Source organism: Aulonocara stuartgranti (genome assembly GCF_965226115.1).
Source record: "Aulonocara stuartgranti genome assembly, chromosome: 1".
Taxonomy (NCBI): domain Eukaryota; kingdom Metazoa; phylum Chordata; class Actinopteri; order Cichliformes; family Cichlidae; genus Aulonocara; species Aulonocara stuartgranti.
In genome coordinates, this window is record NC_138939.1 from 36,168,795 (window position 1) to 36,190,266 (window position 21,472).

Sequence of the window (21,472 nt, forward strand, 5' to 3'; positions counted from 1 at the left end):
AGCTGATAAGCCCGTTAGCTTTGATCTGTGGGAAGGTCTCATATTTCCAGGAAGCAGAGGAGATTTATAAAGCTCAGCTAACTGCTGTTTGTTTGAACCACTGTTGGCATTTCAATGATCAGTAGAAGTTAAACAGCTACACACAGACTGGATGGAAAGTTTCTGGACAGCAAGGACATTTTAGATTGTCGTTGCGCCCTGAAAAGGCTGTAGAATCTGGTGGGCAGGAGCCAGCATTCATTCATTTTGGTACTGGATGTCCTAAAAAGAAATAAACTGCAGAAAATCCATTACAGTTTACATTATGCTAAGAAACCTCGAGGCAAAGCACTGCAATAGGTCTTTACCGCTGCTTAACTCAATTCCCATGCTGTATGTTTCATCAGTGACCTGTGCGGTGTTGCCTCAGTCAACTCACAGGATGCACAAGATGTGGGCTAATTTAACTGTTGATATTACTGTTCGAGTGGTTTTTTTTTATTATTATTATTATGTTAGGAAAATTTTTAATGTAAGAACATTTTAATTTCACTATCTCACATGCTAAGCTGGTATGCCAGTGTGCTGAGAATCAACTTTTTCAGGTTTTGCCAGTATGTCTGCTTGTGTGAGTGAGAGAGGAGATACTAAAGAAAATGATTGGCTTATCAGAACTAATTGGCTGATTAGCATAAAGTGGTTGGGAACTATTTTGATAGGTTGATGGGTTTTAGTTGATTTTCATTTGCAACATTTGCAATGAGCACTGACTGAATTGTGTAAATGAAATCTTTGAGTTTAGGCGGTCAGATAGATAAAGCAAGTAATTTTAAGATGTGAAGTTGGGCATGTAAAATTGCAAATGGCATGATTTTTTTTCTTTTAGTTTATTAACCAGTCACAGAAACACTGGCAGATCAATTATTATTTACAAAAATCTTTTTTTGCATCCTTTTCAAAAGCAAATCTAAACCAAGAAAAGTGTCTGACTGTGGCATTATCACATCACAGAGGTATATAAGGATTTAGACTGTTTCTGGTTTCCTGTGTTTTTATTTCTCCTCTACCAGGTTTACGGTGCTGCCATTCAGTTCTATGAGCCCTACCCACAGGAGTGCCTGACCGATCAGCAGCTCTCCCAGCTGGGTCTCCTGATCCCCGACCCTCACAAACCCTCTCCCTCCAGCTGTATGGCCGCTGGCACCAGCAGCACCGCAAACGGCAGCCCGCGCTCAGTCTACACCAACAAGTGTATCTGCCTGCTCTCTCACTGGCCCTTCTTCGATGCTTTCCGCAAGTTCCTCACATTCCTCTATCGCTACTCCATCTCAGGCCCTCATGCCCTGCCCATTGAGAAGTGGGTACTCTGTGTTTTCTCTCTTCATTTAAAAATTGTATGCTCTGGTTGCTGAACATGTTATTATTTAGTGTTCTAGCGACTACAATGATTGGGTTGTGGAAATATAACTCTTTTCTTTGGCAGTTTGCTACATGGTGTCACGCTGAGATATGTCATTAGTTTAGTTTTAATTGTGTCTGAACCTGGACCTGTGTTTCCTGATGTTAGAGTTGAAAAAGAGAAAATAAATTTTTTTCTCACATGGAGGAAGAAAAAAGGGAACAGAAATTGTGTTTGGTCAGATACATACTTGTAATTCTGCTGGTAAGGTAATGTGTAACAGAAGAGTCATGCTTTGTGTATTTCACTCCTGCTCATTACTGGTTGAACAGATGGATTATTCTGCTGCCTACTGCTGGTATATTTGGCCTTATGTTCCACTCATTTTTCTTCATTCCAGGCACATCTCCCACTTCATGCACAAAGTTCCCTTCCCTTCTTCTCAGAGGCCTCGCATCCTTGTGCAGGTATGTTTTAACTGCAAGAGTAAAATGGTTCTTTGTGATGCTTATTGCATTTAATGCAGGCTAGAATGTTTAACCTGCATCTTGCTGAAGAATGAGTTGATTTCTGAAGGTGTTAGTTCACCCGCAGGGGTGCACCGCTTTTGGTCCTTCATTATGAATGAACATTTAAATGATTCAGTGCAGACTTTTTTTGCGTGGTTGGTTTTATCTCATTTTCCAGCTTTTCTTTAGCTTTCCCCTCATGACAGCCTGATGCTGAGCCAGCCGGTCTCTTCTCCATTACCGCTCAGGTAAGAGCAGCTGTGCTCAAAGTTTCTTAGTGCTAAATGTTAGTTTTGGTGTCAGATCTAAAGAAATATGTGTAAAAGGTCAGTTAGAAAACATATCAAATTGTTGAACTGACAAAATGTACAGTTTGTCAGAAAAAAATTGCACCAGCATGTCCCAAAAAATTTGCAACAGGGTCATATTTACTGCTGTGTAGCATCCCATTTTTGTCTGATACAGGATTTTTGTTTCCAGCTTTTTTTTAAATGGTGAAAGGTCTGGACTGCATGTAAGTTATGCTGATGTAATAGATGCAGTAGCACCGTCTTGCTAAAATATTCAAGGGCTTCCCTGAAAAAGCTGCCACCTGTAAATACCTCTCAGCATTGATGGCAACTTTCCACATGTGCAAGTGTCAGTTCTAGAGGTACTAATGCAACTCTATATCATCAGAGATGCAGGCTTTCAAACTGAACACACTGATATAATCTGACCCCAGAACAGTTTTACATTTTGCCTCATTACATTTTAAATGAGCTTTGGTCCAGAGAAGAAAGCTGTGTTCCTGGATCATCTTCACATAGGGCTTCTTCTTCACATGATAGAGCTTTAACCTGTATTTGCGGATGGCACAATGACTTCTGGAAGTGTTCTTGAGTCCATGCAGTGATTTCCATGACAGAAACATGTCATGCCCTGTTATGCCCACAGTGGTGCCTGAGATCCTCTTGTTTTCATACAGTCGTGTTCCTGGCCTGTTGCCAGTGACACTCATTAGGTGAAAAATGTTCTCACAGCTGTTTTTTAAGGACCACTTAAATTTCCAGCCTTTTATTGTCTGTGTCTCAAAGTTTTAGAGGCATGTTGGTCCCATCAAATTAAATAAAACTGCATGAAAAATTAAATCTTTGCTTCTTAAATGTTTCAGTTTAAACTGAGATTGTAAAATTCTGAGACCACACAAATATTTATAGAAAAATGTGGGTTCGTAGCCAATGCTCTTACTTTCTTTTGGGTAGGGTTTGTTAGTTTGTACCTGTTTTTGTCTATTCATGCAGATTCTCCTTTGCCCCTGAATCCCCACCAGCTCCAAACGAAAATATGTTTCCAATCTAAAGTTTTTGTTAAATTAGGCGCGGCTTCACTTTATTTCTACAAATCATTGTGATTGTTGCCAGACAGCTCTGTGTGACCTTCATCTGTCCACTGCACTTGTTTTCAAAATGACTTTGGCTGATCCAGATGTTACTTTACAGACTTTAGACATTTGTAATGAGGTTGCAGGTACTGTTCCTTTTGAACACTCTTCATATTTGGACTGCAAGACTGCATTTGTGTATCAAAGCGTCACAGTTGCATGTGACTGTGACGCTTTGACAGTCACATGCAACCACCATTGCAGTGATATGGGTGTTTTTGTTTTTCTGATGAGCAGAAATGCCATATCTGAATTTTTTTTTCTGTTCTTCCAGATCATGTTTTGACTTTCATGGTTCTACTTAAATGGTCATTTTAATATTTTGAACATTAGAAGCACTTCAACATCTTTAATGGCCTTCCCTGTTCTAGTTGAAGGTGTACTATTGGTATCAGTTACCTTAATTTTCCATGGCTGAGTATTACTTTAACGTTTGAACATTTTTATTGCAGTTGTATTTACCTTAGGTTACTTAAAAATCAACATTTGAAGTTTGTCCAGGTACCACATTTTTTTCCAAGAATTGTTGTTACAACAAAGAAATAATCCACCAAATCCAAATTACCTTACTTTCTGTGCCAAGTTTATATAATCAGGTCTGAACTCGGCCTTATATTATAAATATTAGAGTTGTTTGAGAAACCTAAAGCCTTTCTTTCAAAGAATATATACAATAGATTTTAAAAGAAACAATTTAAAAGAAAATCATTTATATATTTATTTATTTAGTGGTGGTCGATTTTCCACACTGCTCCACAACCTTGGGCCAGAGAACGCTGTCACCTTGCTGGTGTTTGCTGTCACTGAACATAAGATCCTGATCCATTCACTACGACCGGCCGTACTGACCAGTGTTACTGAGGCTCTCGTGTCTGTAAGTAACTCCATTCAGCTGTCATAGAGTGCTCTATCTGCTCTTAGTTTCACTGCCTTCTTGTTTTATACTTAATTTAAATGAATGGCAGCATTTACAATTGCAAGAAAACATTTGTGAACCCCTGTCTATATATCTCTATAAATACAATAAAACATTGTTGTAGGTAAAAAAGAAAACCTTCAAATCCAGTCATAGAAATATATAGTTGGCCACTGACTTTTCCGTGATAGAAAAGTGAACTGCTAAGATGAGCAGTAAATTTGAAGGTGAAATTAGATAGAGGTGTTTTCAGTCAGATGACAAGCAGGTGTGAGTGGGTGTCCTACTTTTAAGAGTGTGGATTTATCCAAGCCTGACCTTAACATTAAAAGTTTGTGATGCTAAACATGACATAGAACCACCTATACTTACTTTCCACAGGAGGGGTCAACCAACAGAAATCACTCAAGGAAAATGTCATGTTAAAGTCTGAATGACTATGAAAGAACTCTGGGTAACTTCCCAGGACCTAAAGGGCTCTTTCACAGAAGTTAACTCCGTGTTTCCCCCAACGAGATAATACTAAACAACAGCAATTTGAAGTAAAGGGATGCAAGGAGAACACAACTTCTCTTTAGAACATGGACAAGTCAGGACAAGCCAGCAAGCTGTTGAACCAGTGTTTTTGTGGATGGAGAATAGATTGTTTTTATTTCAAATGAGAAGCATTATGTTTGGAGAAAGGAATAATCAGCATTCCTGGATGGGAGCCTTTTTCCATCTGTGAAACATTGTGGTGGTGTCATAGAAATACTTGTCATCACTGATGGAAAAAATTAAGAAAAAATTAAGAATTATACCAGCACACAAATGAAATTTTCAGGACATCTGTGGGTAATGAGGAGAGCCAATGATCTAAAGCATACAAGTACCAAAGAACAGTTAAACATAATGCTTTAGAATGATGAAGCCAAAGTCTGGACCTTAATCCAAACGAAATGTGGAATGTCCTGTATCCACCGTAATTCTGTTGTTACACCTGGACGAGGAGGTCAAAGGAGATAGAGAAGGGAGGGGATGGGGGGTCACAAACATTTTCTTAACACTGCAGATGGTGTTCACGTTTTGTTTTAATCCTATACATGGCTCAGCTATACTGTGAATCTGACCACGTGCACTATAGCTCAGTCCTGTGTTAACTGGAAATTCACTGAAGGTTTGTCTGATTTTTCTGCTCTTGTGCTCTTTTTCACCCTCCTCAGATGATTTTTCCGTTCCACTGGCCCTGCCCGTATATTCCTCTGTGCCCCCTGGCGTTGGCTGATGTGTTGAGTGCCCCCTGTCCATTCATTGTAGGCGTGGACTCTCGCTACTTTGATCTTTATGATCCCCCTCCGGATGTCAGTTGCGTGGACCTGGACACAAACACCATCTTCCAGTAAGCACAATCCTTAAAACCTTCCCACAGCTGTAGGTATTTAGGTAAGAAAGTGAATTTTGCTGAGCTTAATCTTCACCGTGTTCATTGTTCTATACAGCGATCCATACAGCACCTTCTAAGCTATAAGCTCAACATCCTTTGGTCCCTCTATTTTTCAGACAGCATAGCTGCTGGCTCATGAGTTCTAACTTTAGACATCAGGCCAGAGATTGGGTGGAAATGGTTATTTTTGTAGTGTCAGACTTGTTTTAATATGACGAGAATGCAATTTTCTAGCGTGCCAGGTAAGGTCAGTAATGGTTCGCATCATTTTTGGCCTTATTACCAGCCAGACAACGTTGGGGTGGTCTGAAATCCCTCTTGGCCTAACCACTGCTCATGTTGATGTTGGCCTCAGTGTATGTTTCTGCTTTTCTAGCCATGAAGATAAGCGAGCCCTCACATGGAAGATTCTGCCAAAGAAAGCTTGTAAAAACCTAATGAATGTGCTGAATAATCTCTACCAGCAGCTTGTTGATGGTGAGTGCTGAAGCGGTGGGGCAAATTATTGTAAAACTGCATCCAGTGTTGGCGTTTATTTAGTTCATTTCTGGATGTATTTATGGTAAAGATCACTTTCAATGATAATTAGGGTCTAACTAAGGTCTCCACATTGCACGCTCTTCTATTTTTATCATCTGTAGTCACTGATTGTGTTGCCTTTACAATTTGCTCTCCATTCACTTTCCTTTGTCCAGCTCTCCATTCAAATCTGAAAGCCAGCAATAATCCTATCAAAGCATAATCTCCTAATTATCCGTCTGCTCTGGTGTGGGGCTCACTGTATTGTTATCAACTTTTTGCGCGTTTGAGGAAGCATACCCACTGAGTGAACATGAAACCTGCTGCTTCTTGAGCAGTAGGAATCTGAATAATTTAATTTTCTAATTCAGTGAAGTTGAAAATCTAGCCAGTAACTGCCACAAGTGCTGAATATTGATATGCATGCCAGAGGTTGTAGTTGAGACATTTAACCCTGTTGGAAGTCTCTAAATAAGGATATCAACTAAGGATTAAAAAAATGTAATTATGTAATACTAATCCTCATTCACAGTAGGATTACTTACTGGAATACTGCAGCTGTGCACAAACCTTTCAACACATGCACTTAGATCAGAACCACTTCATCAAAATGCAAATGATGCAGCTGGCTCAGCTGAAAGTAGTGATTTACCCTTTATGTTGACATTAGCCTAAAGATCCTGATATGTGCTGTCAGCTGCTAAAATGCATTTTCCTCCTGCTTCAGGTCAGTACCGACCAGATGGGCTGCTGGAGCTGAGCATGAGCGATTCGTCAGAGTTGAGCTGTGGGAAGAGTCTCCACACACTGGAGCTAGAGATCCAGGAAGCCTTTCTGCGCTTCATGGCAGCAATTCTGAAGGGCTACCGCTCCTTCTTGCGCCCCATCACTCAAGCGCCTTCAGAGAAAGCCACAGACGCTAGCTCACTCTTTGACTTGCAAGGTATTAGGAATAATGTCAGTGTCCACATGTAGCTTGAACTCTCGACAGCTCTCCATGTGCAGAGGAAACAGACTGAATGAATTAGCTGGTGTCCTCACCCCACTGGCCTCTTCATATTCCTTACACAGAAACATGAAAAGTCTCAGAGGTACAGAACTGGGCAAAACAGAGTTTCTTTAATTCTAATCAGCTTGGAAGTCAATATTTGGTATGACCACCTTCATTCTTTAACATAGCCTGAACCTTATGGTACTTTTCTGCACTCACCACATTTTTTTAAACTTTCTATTTCCAATTTTCCATAGCAACAAAAATGTAACAAAAATATATCAGAAATTTTAATGGAACAAATTGGGACACTATTCAAGAATCTTACAAATAAAGAGGTATAGACTGGATTAAATAACAGTCTTCAAGCCTTTGCTTGTAATTGTGCCATTTAGTCCAGTGTTGTGGAAAAAGATGTCCTTCGAGTCGTAGAAAGAAAGTTAGTCTCTCGATCAAGTGTATTTCTTCTATAATCTCTAGCACTTGCTCTGCTAATCCAATTCCTTGTTATGGCCTTTCTAGTTTCTGTCCTTTTTTGGTATCAAATCTCTGGGTAGCAGACCCAGTAGGAAGGTCTTGGGTTCCTTAGGGGTGGCATAAGCCATGATGTCATCCATTAACTTGAATATACTGTCCCATAATGGTGTCAATTGTGTACATGTCCAGAAGATATGAGAGTGATTGGTCTTTAAGTGACCACACTGTCTCCAATATTGTTGCTGATGCCGCTGAAATTTGTTAGTAATATGTGGAGTAATAAAGAATCTAATTAGACTTTTCCACCCAGATTCCCTAATTGGAACTAGTAGAAGTTTGTTGCGTGTTACACATTGTGAGCCAATCACTCTGACAATAGTGCACTAACCACATTTTACAGAAGGATTTATACACTTGCTGTCTTACCTGTCTCCTGACCGCTGACGTCCATAATGTTGACGATTTGAAACAGAAGCCAGCCTGAGCTCTTGGAGAAAATAATGCTGATACTATTATTTTAGTTTCTTTCTGGAAAAAGTAAGAAAATTGTGTGACATATCCTGACAGATTAGCTCTATTAATTTTGTCAGATTTTTTTGGAGGGTGTGGGGAAGAAGATTTATTGTGTATTTCTCAATGCCTTCCCCATTGATTTTATTAGCATGGCTATTGGCTAATCTCAAGGATATTTAATGAGTTAGTGGAGACTTACTGAGTCATTTTAATTTGAGAATCTAGACCAACCAACAAGAGCCTTCTTAGAACTAAGAGCTCTAGGGAACTGACTTGACAATTGACCAACAGAGCTGAGGCTGTTAACATCCAATGTGGTGCGCAGAATCAAAAGTTAACTTTGCTCTACTTTTTCATCATTATCCAGTCCTAGTTGTACAGTCACAATGCATGATTAGTGCTAATGACGTTCTGAATATTTAAGCTAAGACCACATCATCTGTCGCACCTTCTTCTCGACAGCTGGCCTGCCTCAAGCACAGATGGCGTTGTTTAATACATGAGCTTTCGTAAGTGTCCATTTCCACCTCCGAGTAAATACACAGAGAAGCTGTTTGGGCAGGAAGGCTAGGCTTTGAGGAGATGCTCGGGTTGAAGGGTCGAGGCTGCTTGCAAACTGAAGGTTAGTCAGTTAACACTGCAGCTTCTGAGCTCCAGAGGGTTGTCATCCTGCCTGTGGGTCTGAGCCCATGAAAGCTGCTTTGCATCACAGTTGAAGTGAGTTGGGGTGATAAGCCTGCTCCACTGGAGAATAGCTGGAGCCAAGGCTGCGTCCTGTCTGAAATATGTGATACAGCAAACAGGAAAAGCTGCAGTATATTACATAATAACTCAAAGAAATATGTAACAGCTCGTACATCACATTTGAACTCCTGACCACTTTTTACTTAATATCCACAACAATAAAATATTACTAAGTATGTTAATATGTTGATATGAATCAACATCTGTGTCTATGACATTTTTACACACACGCTGCAGCTGTGTTCCTTTTTACTCTGATTTTTCAAATTTGCAAAGCAGATGGTAAATTTAAAAAAACAAACTTTTACTTCAGTTCAGGTTATTTTCTAAATAACAGATGAACACATACACAAGCACCACCTGCTAGTCAATCCATTTTCTTTAAAATGGTATCACCAAGCTCAGTGTGCTGATGGCACTCTGTTTTAGAGGTGTTCTAAAATATTCGTCTTTCTCTGATGAGCATTAATGAACTTTAATCCTTGCTCTTTTCCTGCTGCTTTTAAGACATTTCAACCTCCTTTTGTTCTCTACGGGCCTAACGTAATCCTGAACTAGAGAGCACTAAAGCCTTGTAGGCTGCTTGTTGATTTTATTTCAGCGTACTTACTGGTCAGAAGTTTTTCTAGTACAGACAAGGGGCATTTAGACATTTAGTATGTGGCGCTTTATTTCATAGAAATTATTTTATTATTTTGACGATACTACCTATTGTTTTCTTAATCCTTGTTTAATCATCCAGGTTAGGAAATCCCTTCAAAACTGATCAATGGTGAGTGGTTGTTGATCAATGGTCATGACAACTGACCTCACAGCCCACTGTTCACCAGTGGTGCTAGTTTCAGTCATTATGCAAATGTATGTGTATGAAAAAGTCACTCAGGTGAATGATGAAACATTTCTCCAACTGAAAACGCTACGTCCAGATGAAAAGAATAAACTTTTTTGGGTCTACCCTGTTGTTGTTTTGAAGTCATAACTCAGGTCAAAAATAACTGGACTGCATTTTTAAGGTCACTGGAAGAAATGTGAACTAAATAAACATAATTATTTGGCACTCAGATTGTCAGATCCAAAGTGCATTTCAGTGACAGCACAAAGCAAAAAAGCAAAAGTTTGAAATGCATTAAAGATTTTGTTGTTGTTTTTTTAAGTAATCGGTAAGTGGACTAATTTTTAAGGCCAATGTTTTAAAATGTAGTGAAGGACATAGAGAATGGTATCGTGAGGCTACCCTGAAACTGACCTGAACAGGCCCAAATTGCAAGTGGTCATGATTAAAATATTTATCAACTGCAGGAAGTGTTTGGCTTCCACATCCGTGCTGTGAGCCAGAAACCATCCATCCTATTCTGAGTCTCATAACAGCAGTGACTTATTACTCAGTGACTTATTAGAAGCTTTCAGCATCTATTATGGAAGTTTTTCACCACGTTGTTGCACATCCCGTATTGGCCATTACACTAACAACATTGTGGCTTGCATTATCCAAACCAAGACAAATGGATGCAGTATACATACAGCTTGTTCTAGAATAATGGGTTCTTTAACCACACACTCACACACCTTTTGAAGAAGTCTTTAAATTATTCTTGTGACTGCTCACCATTTTTCAGAAGTTAGAGTGAGATCTTCTATAAAGGTAAACCCACTGTAATCTCAAATCATCTTTCAGTTATTACACTGACATGTTAGATCTCGGCAAAGTAAGGTTACTACCATGTTTAATAACTCATCTATGTTTCTCCCCTCAGGGTTCTTGAAGAGCCGCGACCGCTCACACCAGAAGTTCTACTCCCTAATGACGAAGACCCAGATGTTCATCCGCTTTATCGAAGAGTGCTCCTTTGTCAGCGACAAAGACGCCAGCCTGGCCTTCTTTGACGACTGTGTGGATAAAGTGAGCTTTTTTATTTTATACAAGAGAATGCTATATCACATGCATACATATTCATTTTGATGCAGTAGAGGGGGGAAAAAAAGCCCTTTTCTTTTCTGGCATTTCTTTTCTCAGTGGACCCCCACTGTGTTCCACTTACAGTAGTGTTAGCAGATTTCCCTCTTCTCTGTGTCACTTCACTTGTCTTCAACCAAACCTTCTTGAGTTTCCCTTTCTCTCTTCCTTTCTGCCTCCACTTGTGAACAGCTTTACAATTCAGAGCGGGGTGCAGATAAAGGAGGCAAGGTAAGTCTATTTTTATTCTCACCTATCCTGAAACATTTTGTTTACAGATAGAGGAATTGTGCATGGTGTATGGTAAGCTTGGGTGGTCTTTACTTTTTCATACTCTTATTACTTCCTGATATTTCAACAGGGTTCATGGTGTGTGATGATGGTGTGTAAAAAAACAAAAAAAAACAAAAAAAAAACCACCCCACAAAAAAACAACCAGCAAATGAAAAGAACCCCTAAAAGCTTAGATAGAAGTCATTGTAGCAATGGATTTGAGGAATTAGCAGACAGACAATTAACCTTTGCTGCCTTCACTGTCATCAGAAATAGGATTAAAAAAAAAACTGCAGTAGATAACATTTGGCTCTGTAGCTATTCTAAATGGTATTACAGCTTATTGTGCAACATCATGTTCACTTTCCTGTCTTTCCAAAGAAAGAAGGCTGTTGGTGCTAGTACTGCCAACATTAGCCGCACTCTGGATAGTTTTTACTTTTTGACTAGTTGATGGTACAAGTTTTAATTTAAACTGATCAGGAAATTCTAGGGGCATGTCCAAATTGGACGTTTTAGCTTCTTTAGTGAAAAATTTCACAATGTATTGTTAAAGTAGAATATGTTTACTGTTTGGAATTGTATTTTAACAGCTCTCTGCGCTCACTTGAATGATACATCAGTAGCTACTGCTGCACTACAATGCATGCTCTCAATACAACAACTCCATACCAGTCTAATTGAGATCCATCAATGTAATGATGGTGCTTAAAATCGTAGCAGCCAGATCTCTAAATACCTCTACATACCCTGTGACTGAAATATGGCCCAAACCTACTACATGATACTCATAATGTAACCAAATTATTTTGAGTCATAATTGGAAACAGCTTTGTCTCAATGCTCTTAGAAAACCCTCCAGCCATACAGATATGATTTAAGCTTTCATGTTATCCCGCCCACGTATTCTTGTGTCATTTAAATTAGTTCCTTATGATCCAAGCTGTAGAGCCTTTTTACACATTCTCTATTTTTAATGAAAATTCTCCCACATCCACATTAAATTTGCTGCCACAGCAATTTGTCCCGAGATAGTGAATGCACCGTATCATGGAAAATCCATGTGTGCAGTTTTCTGCGAAGATTTCTTCCTTCAATTTTTCATGAGTCTAGTGAGTAAGGGTTTTTAGCGCTTCAGTGATTTCTGAAGCGCTAACAGAGCTTGAAGTTAGTTCTTTGCTCTTCCACTAGGCTCACATTTTTTCGTGTGACAGTGTAAAGACTCGGAGTTGCTCTCAGTCCATCTCCTTTTTTCCATTGGGAGCACTTTGAGTAGGTTGACCTCATGTGCTCATGGGGTGTGTCCCCGTATCAGACCATATTTGTGGTTCAGTTTTGTGTGTTTGCTGTTTTAAAGACTACCAAACCGCTTTGCTTCCTAAGTCGCATCTTTGGGTCACTGGTTTTTGCAGGTGACATTTATAACTGACTTTGAAATAGTCTTTGCTGTCCTTGCATTGTGTGTGTGTGTGCTCTGGCTGTAATTGAGACAAAATGGAAGTGAATACAGAGGCCAGGATCCACATCCTCCCCTCCCTGTTTTCCCAGACCTGCACTGGAGCCTGTGTTTCCTGATGCAGCCTGTGCGTCACTTCTACGGGCGATTAAATCCCTTAAACTGTCTCTGCACTGTGGCAATGTGGATGACGTTATCTACTCTCTAGGAGACAAAACGCAGTGCATCTCTCAGCCCACACACAGGAGTCCCATACATGAAGATAAGGTTAAAGTCTACACATCCCTGAGGGCAAGATGTTTGCTGTAGCAGCAAAACTAATTAAATCCAAAAGACAAAAACACTAGTAGTAATTATGCAAGAAAGATAATATCAAACAAAGAGTCATGGGATTCTATGCAGTATTACATGCAGTATTAAGACCTCGGTAACAGTAACTCTTTAAAAGGTATAAACATTATTAAAGAAGCACTGCTCATGTAGAGATTGATAAATCAGTTTTTTCTAAATTTCTCATCTATTCATCACATTGAAACATTTGTCCATATGCCCTAATTAGACAGCTCTCCGTGAATTTGAAACTGTTCAGGGTTTTGGTAAAAACTAATGTTACTTTTTGAATGTGGAGTGTGTCTGCAAATACGTGCTCCCAGTAGTTTTTATAATACCCCGATTTCCTGCCACCTGAATGTTTTGTTTTATAGCTGGAAACAGTTCACAGCAGAATTTCAAAATATCCAAAATATGGACGGAAAGAACCTCTTGGGAGCATGGTGCCACATCGAAGTCACAGAGTGTTTATTTAAAGGAAGTTGTTTGACATTTTGGGAAAATACACTTCTTGGCTTTTCACAGAGTTAGTATAATTTGGATGTGAATTGGATAAGTACAAGTTCTGCTTTCTGGGTGGTGATATGTTTGGATAGCTGCTTGGCAGGGAACACTGATGCTCTGACTTGTATTGCTAATCATGGTTAGCCACATGGCTAATGCTAGCAGCATTGCTATTGTACAAAGCAATATAAAATCCTAAAAACCCTCTCCACTGGGTTTGTCGCTATACTCTTACCAAACTCTCTCATCTACATCTTACCTAAGGGGGTTTGTAGAAACCCTTGAAAAACTGACAGCTCCTGCTTTTACTCCTGTGTTTTAAAATGTGCCCATAGAAGCAGCACAGAAAATCATGTTGTCCTCTGATGTTCTTTAATGGACAAAAGAAGAATAATGAAAGCCTTCTTTAGACAGCACTAAGGAAGAGACACTCCCACACTCCACTGCTTTGACTGAGGTTGTTATCAAACTTTAATTACCATCTGAATAACTAGACTAAATTATGAACTTTAAGCAAGTGCTTCACCTCCCTTCTTTCCAGCTTGAAGAAAATCATTGCCTGTAGCGCCAAAGCCTGTCATTAAGCACTTCTCAATTTACGATGCTTCCCTCTGTGACACTGGGTGTTTTAAATCCACCATAAAGCTCAGACCCTCTGATTTAAGATTCACTTTGTCTTATCTGTCTGCCCTACCAGTATGGCTGTAGTAAAATCTTTGCACTAACTCCAAATGTCACTGATGAAAATGATAAATGAGGACCATTATGCTGTTGTTTCATTTGCCCACATAGATTTGTTTCTGGCCTCATTAATAAAAATCAGAACACCTTTTTTTCCCCATCAGTGGGCACCTATAATCTTTTATCATTCGATAAAGAGATACGGTTGTAGATATGGTCTTGGAAACTCAGCCTTACAATAACATAACACCAAATGCTGAGTGTAGTCTCCTTGCTATGTATCTGAGCCAAACAGACTGACAGTGGGACAAACCGTTATGAGAGATTCTATAGAGCCAGTTTATACCTTAAGCTGACTTTGGCATGATATGCTCATCTTTCAATGTGTAAATCAAACTGATCATGGTCCTTGTATATTAATAAATCAGGTGGTCTTCCAAGGCTGAAGTATGCTATGAAAAAATTGTTCAAAGAAAAAGAAGGTAGTATATATGTAGATAGTGAATGCATTAACACAATCCCAAAATAATCAGATTTCATAGAAATGTTTTTTTGTATTCACTTTGAAATGGGGAATAACTTCAGCCAAATCAACTTGCCGCTTGCAACGATGCAGCTGCCTCAAGGCGAACATTAAGAATCGACAAATGACCTGTTTTTTCTGCCTCATCTTTTCTTACTTTAAACCATTTATGTCAGATAAATCCAGACACAGACCACAACAGATGTTGACTCTAAGTTCAGTTAACCCTGTAAGAGTTGTAAATTGAGTTGCAGTGTTACTGAATAGAAAGCTACTGAACTAACTGTTGTTCTAGGTGATGGCTTGCACAGAAAAGTTGTTCCAGTGTCCGTTGATATATATAAAGGAGGAGAGGGTGTTGACTGAGTTTATGTCCTTGTTGCGTGGGATGAGTGATCTTTACTCTGTATTTATTGAGCTTCTGCGCCCACAGCCCTCTGGGTTGTCTGTGCATCCATCTGTCCATTCTATTTTGCAAACACAATATTCAGTCCATATTATAAAGCTGCTACACAATATGGAATTGATATGGACTGAGTAACGTGTTAGGAATGAAAGGATGCCACATTGTTCGATAGAAATAGAAATGAACAAACTGCAGAGGGCTGAATTTAAGGATACCCCAAAAGTGAAAAATGATTCAACAGGTTAGTCAATTTTGCTGATACTCAAAAGTATTGGGTATTGGGTCTGACAATGGGTCCAAGGATTTTACCCCAGTACTTAATGGCAGTCAGGTGCCATTGCATAGCCTGTAGAGGTCTGTGATTCCCTCCATGGATATGCCTCCCCAGAGCGTCACTGACCCATCACCTGAACTATGTTACAGACAACATATGTTCTCCACGGCTTCACTAGACCTTTTCACACCTGTCACATGTGCTCAGGCTCTCATCTTTGAAAAGCACAGGGCGCCAGTGGTAGACTTGGCAATTCTGGTATTCTATGACAAATGCCAGTTAGGTCAATGCTGGGCAGTGAGAACACTGGGTCCTTAGGCCACCCTTATGAACGTCATATCTGTTTCTGATTGTTTTCTCAGAAACATTCACATCACGTGCCTGCTGGAGGTCCCTTTTGTAGGACTTTGGGAGTGCTTATCCCGTTCCCTCATGCACTAAGGAGCAGATACTAGTCGTGCTGATGGGTTAAGGACCTCCTACGGCCCTGTCCAGCTCTCCTTGATTAACTGTCCCAGCACTGGAGTCTTGAGACTGTGCTGGGATAGGCAGCAAACCTTGGCAGGTATCGATGTGCCATGAGTTAAACTGCCTGTGCAATCTCTGTAGGGTCCAGGTATCAGCTCATGATAGCTGTAGTGACACTGACCTCAGCCAAATGGAAAACAGTAAAAACACATGGAAAAGATGAGGAGGGAAAAAATGTCAGTGTTTAACTAGCTTCCAAGTTTTCAAACTTTCAAAGCATTGTTTACTTCAAAATCAGCTTTTTTGGCCAAGCAAGGAATTTGAGACTCTCAGTGGATTTGCTCACTAATACAACAGACATACAATTGAACAAGAACACCAATACTTAACAAAGTCACATTAAATCAGTTTTATTTTTGTATCCTTGTTATATTAAGACACACAAGGCTTCAAAATCTGTACTTTACATTACAACCTCTATCCCTTAGACTCTCAACTCAGTTGAAGAGCAGCTCCTTAATGGGCTAAAATGACATTGAATGTCATGAAATGAGGCATTTAAACCACTAACAGTAATTATAGTTATTTTTGAGTCCCTTCTGGTATGTTGTAATGATTATAACAACAATTCTGATGATACTTTCCACTCAGATGTCATATTGTGTTCTGCCATTAAACAGTTTGCTAATGAAACGTAAGTATAAAAATAATCCTTTAAAAAAGCAAGGAAAGGGAAGCAGTAAAATCTAGGTCACTCTTTGTCATCATTCCTCAGCTCTGACACTCATTCTGTAACAATCCTGCCAACAGAATCAGCTGTTTTGGAATAATACTGGGCAAAGATATGTTTGCTAAGACTTATTATAGGCCATAACATCAAGATCTATATGGAATTTCCGATCTGTCAGACGGGGTGCTTCATACTGCCTTCAGGTGTCATAGATGACAGGTCACAGTCTCACGACCTGCACACATTCCTTCATGTTTGTGTTTTCTTTTCTGCAGGTGGACAGCGACAGGCCGGAGGAGACCCGGCTTATAGAGATTGATGAATCCCAGCGTAGTGAGCACACAGTCTTCATCACGCCTCCAGAGCTGCCTCCTCTGCCCGAGGGAGAGGAGCATCCACTATGCTACAGGTACAAACTGTACTTATGGAAGTACAGTTACATTTCCAATGGAGGAATGGGGGTGCATAGATAGATAGATAGAATAGATGCAAATTAACTGGAAGAGACTTAAGGATTAAAGTGACGCTACCAGGAAGCCATTATCCTCTAGTACCACTGTACTCCAGAACTGCAATCTACCTGGAGTGTCCAGAATTACGAGATGTTCATTGCTCAAGGACATGACTGATGTAAGGAGGGCTGAAACACGATCACCACTGAACAAGACACACAAGTTAGAAATGTTAAGATTGGGCAAAGAAATATCTGAAGACACATTTTTCAAAGGCTGTATGGACAGATGAAACGAGAGTGACTCTTGATGGACCAGATAGATGGGATCATAACTCGATCACGAATGGTTAAAGGGTACTAAGAGTCAAAGTGGAGGAGGTGCACTGGTTTGGGCTGCTATTATCAAGGATGAGCTAGTTGCACCATTGAAGATGAACTTAAAATAAACTCCCAAACCTATTGCCAGGTCCTAAAGGATACTTTCTTCAAGCAGTGGTACAGAAAAAAGTTAGCAGCATTTAATAAGACTGTTGAGTACATATGATGGTGCATTGAACTGCATGAAAACAAGTACTCCAGCGCTTGGCTACCCAGTAAAGGTCTCAAAGATGATAATAATGACACAGCCCTCTTCCTTGTTAGCCCTTCTGAAGCTTAAGATTTACAAACAGGGAAGACAGTATACCTCTTTAAGCATTTGGCAGGTTGTGGCTGCTGCTGCACAAAAAAATTGACAGATTATGGATGAAAGGCTGATGGCAGTCATCTTTCATCCATAGGCTGACTGCCTATGTTATCTTTGCTAATTAAATGTGTTATCGTTCCTGTACAAAATGAAAATAAACAAGTACGACGGGAAAATTTGGGTTTTAAACAAAAGAGTGTGTAACATTTCCTTTGTTAAACATTCAGGTTTTTAGGTTTATTAACAATTTGGCTTGACTGAGAGGACTGGATTTGTTCCATAGTAAAATGAATCTTTCACTTGCCTAATAATTGTGCACATGGTGTATATAGTATTTTGTTCTAGTTTCATTCTGTGATGTCTGCATGTTTTTGTTTGCATGACATTTTTGAATAACAAAGTCGAATGTTGTGCACAAATGACGAGTAATATTTGTTTTAAATTTGGAAAGACATACAAATATGCTGCTGAGTACAATCCTCCTACTAGATGTCCTTCCTTGAGATGAACTGGAAATTCTCACAGCTAACAGCAGGGAAAAATCTGAACAATAGATTAAGTTTCAATTTGGTTAGTTCTTTCTTTTCAATAGCTGACTGAGGACCAGCAGGAGTTGAGCTGTCAAAGTGAGGACCAAGACTGAACTCTGCTGCTGGACCGTGTGGAGCTGAATATTTGTATTCTGCAGTCATGCCTCATTCTGAATAATTTATTATTTTTTTTCAGAAGCACTTAAGTTATGTCCCAATCATAATCCATAATGACCAGCAGTTTTCCACATTTTTTTATTAGCTCTCTTTGTAGACAATTACAAAAAAGGTTTTGTATTGATGTCACTCTAACCTTGGAAGCAACCATTCCCCACAGGGTGTTTAGGCTCCAGCCTGATGGATGCCAACCCACTTTGTATGCATGTAAATAACTGTGTGCCCTCTTTCACTAATGTGTGAATGTGTGTTTTTCATTAGGTATGATGGTTTCCCAGTGTTGAGTTTAGATCTGTTTGACCCCGTGGAGGGTCTGCAGACGCCCTCCTCCCGCCTCGCTGCCAGGCACAGCTGTCCCACCAGCCCTGCCCCCATGTTTAGACGCACCAAGCAGGTCAGCACAACAGAAACATGTTTTTTGTAACACTGCAATTTATGGGTTCATTTGGATTTTCATACTGATTTATTTATGCTTATAAATAAGGCAAAAATACATGCTGCTTTACCTACACGTCCAAACATGCTCCAAGAATCTCCAAAATTTTACAAGGCTGATAGCAAGTAAGACCATCAAAAAACATTTCCTTTTGTAGAGTCAGTATTTAAAGTTGATACTTGATAATTAAGCACACAGTACTGAACAGCTTCAAGCAATCCACAGATTTAAAAAAGATGCAAGTAGAAGTTTTTGTCTTGTTGACATGGTTTCCTTGCAGCTTTTTCTGACATGAGACAGTAGCGTAGGTAATTTTCATTTGCCATTATCTCCTGTGTGAATTCGACATGTCCCCGAGACCGAATTATGCATAATTTCTGCTTCTATTTTTCATCCACAGGAGATCAAATCAGCCCAGAAGATTGCTAAAAAGTACTCATCCATTCCTCAGCTGTGGTCCAAGTGCCTGCTGCGTCACTGCTACGGCCTGTGGTTCATCTGCCTGCCAGCATACGTGAAGGTGTGCCACTCCAAGGTGCGAGCGCTTCGCACAGCCTACGACGTCCTCAGGAAGATGCAGGCGAAGAAGCTACAGCCCCCTGATGAGGTACATCAGCTGTTGCCCCAAATTACCTGCTAACTGTTGATCATAGACTGTGTATGAAACTTTGACAAAGCCTCCAGATCTAAATAGTGAAGCCAGTACAGAAGTGCCGTAAACATGTATTTTCTCTAACTGTCGGGAAGGAAAGAAAAGTCTACACTTTTCTGATGAGTTTATAGACTCATTTGCTAGTTTTAGATCATGTGGAATACAGCATGAAGTTAATTTTTCATGTGATGGTACTCATGGCCTCTGTCAGTGCGCCCCAGGGTGGCTGTGGCTACAATGTAGCTTGTCATCACCAGTGTGTGAATGTGTATGTGAATGGGTGGATGACTGGTTGTGTAAAGCGCTTTGGGGTCCTTACGGACTAGAAAAGCGCTATACACATACAGGCCATTTACCATTTATTTACCATTAGTATAAAAAAAAAGATATCCTTGATTGCTCGATTGTGTGATTACAAAGTTGCCAGCCTCAGTTACACAGTCGTCCACTCCTCACTCATCACATCCAGTTTAAAAACAGTGGCAGATTTTGTTTACAGTCTTTTGATTCAAGATGTCCAAACACACTTGCACAGTCTGTTTTTCAGTCTGTAGTATTTCTGCCCAAACAATCCACGTGCAGGTCTGCTACCGGGTTCTGATGCAGCTGTGTGGACAGTATGGGCAGCCTGTCCTGGCAGTGAGGGTCCTCTTTGAGATGAAGAAGGCTGGAGTCCACCCCAACGCCATAACGTATGGTTACTATAACAAGGTACAGTGGTACTGCTGATGATAATGAAGGCAGAACTTGTGTGAAATTAATCTATCAACAAATTTACACTTTGTTGTTTTAAAAATGGATAGGCTATGACTCTCACTGATATCAACTGCTCTGCGTTGTCTAACGGATCCACGTGAATGCTGGGACATGCAAACACTGTTGCTGTCCTCCCTGCTCCCCTGAGCTTGCCATCTGTTTTGTTCGCACATTATAAATAATCTGCTGATTTTACTGCAACTTTAACTAGTGCATGGACACACCAATGACAGCCAACTGGCAATTTATAGAGCGACTGTCAAATAAGAAACTTGTTTTTTGTCAGCAGTGATGGATAAATGTGCAGACTGAGGCAGAGTAATAAAAGTCTGGAGAATTGGTTACTGTAGAAATCAATCAGGTTACCGGCCACATTATGAAAAAAGTATTTGTTTTAGTAAATGTCATATTTAATATGACTGAAGGAATAAATAAAAGCAAAGATTAAGATGCAGAGAGGAAATGACCTCTGAGTGACCTCTGAAGCCCCAGATTGAATGCAGTTTCTCAAATTTGATCTTCTGGATAAACATAGCTTAGGAATTTGGATGATAATAAGGCATACTGATTGCAACCTTGTTGATTGTTTATTCATGATTCACAAGCAGTCGCATAAATAATTGCATTCAGATAATCACACTGCTGTGCTCATTGCACAGTCAGTAAAAATCATCTGTCTCTTGGTGGCACTCACAAAGCAGAGGCACTTCATTGTAGCAATGGCTACAATGGCAAACAGACACTCAGATTCAGATAAAAGAAAACATCGCTGACATTTGCGGCTTACCCCCAAGGTTGTGTGACACGGTGTGCGATCACCCGCAGGTGTCAGGATGAACCACATCCCTGTTATCACTGTAACCTGCCCCTGGTCTGCTGAACCAGGGAGCATAAAATTAAATTGGCTGATGTGGGAGCAGACTGTCAAGAGGCAAGGCTGCAGTAAAGGTTACTAAGGGTAGTGTTTTGACACCTGAGAGGATCATATTTTCCCTTAGAAATAGATGGCCTGGAGGCAGGAGGTGGCAGAGTTGTACTCTGGCACAAGCTTTGTGTTCACAGTTACAGGTGGGTTTTCTTCCTCTTTTATGCTTCTGTAGGTGTTTGAAGTCCAAGTATGGGAATGAGAAATCTGCATAAGCATGCTTAAATATTAACTCTGCCCTTCATTCCCTATTAAATTCATATAGTTCCATATAAAAAAGTAAAAAAACAGCAGAACCTGAGGTGATCCATAGCTATAGAAAACTAAACTGAAAATAAAAAAATAAATACATTTAATTTAAATAA

The 21,472-nt window shown here is 39.9% G+C and overlaps 1 protein-coding gene across 4 annotated transcripts in view; it reads left to right on the forward strand.

Annotated features, from left to right (window-relative positions):
* LOC309693536 (C-myc promoter-binding protein-like) overlaps positions 1 to 21,472 on the forward strand; it is an 89,199-nt gene that overhangs the window by 42,065 nt on the left and 25,662 nt on the right. For 2 of the 4 annotated variants that reach the window (XM_082512854.1, XM_082512856.1), the window contains exons 6-18: positions 1,050 to 1,336; positions 1,779 to 1,845; positions 2,077 to 2,135; positions 4,040 to 4,184; positions 5,429 to 5,604; positions 6,026 to 6,126; positions 6,896 to 7,111; positions 10,648 to 10,793; positions 11,040 to 11,078; positions 16,768 to 16,901; positions 18,600 to 18,732; positions 19,175 to 19,381; positions 20,009 to 20,137. In XM_082512854.1, the coding sequence (XP_082368980.1) occupies positions 1,050 to 1,336; positions 1,779 to 1,845; positions 2,077 to 2,135; positions 4,040 to 4,184; positions 5,429 to 5,604; positions 6,026 to 6,126; positions 6,896 to 7,111; positions 10,648 to 10,793; positions 11,040 to 11,078; positions 16,768 to 16,901; positions 18,600 to 18,732; positions 19,175 to 19,381; positions 20,009 to 20,137 (1,839 nt within the window). The remainder of the gene's footprint in view (positions 1 to 1,049; positions 1,337 to 1,778; positions 1,846 to 2,076; positions 2,136 to 4,039; positions 4,185 to 5,428; positions 5,605 to 6,025; positions 6,127 to 6,895; positions 7,112 to 10,647; positions 10,794 to 11,039; positions 11,079 to 16,767; positions 16,902 to 18,599; positions 18,733 to 19,174; positions 19,382 to 20,008; positions 20,138 to 21,472) is intronic. The other 2 variants (XM_082512855.1, XM_082512857.1) reach the window with 1 other exon arrangement.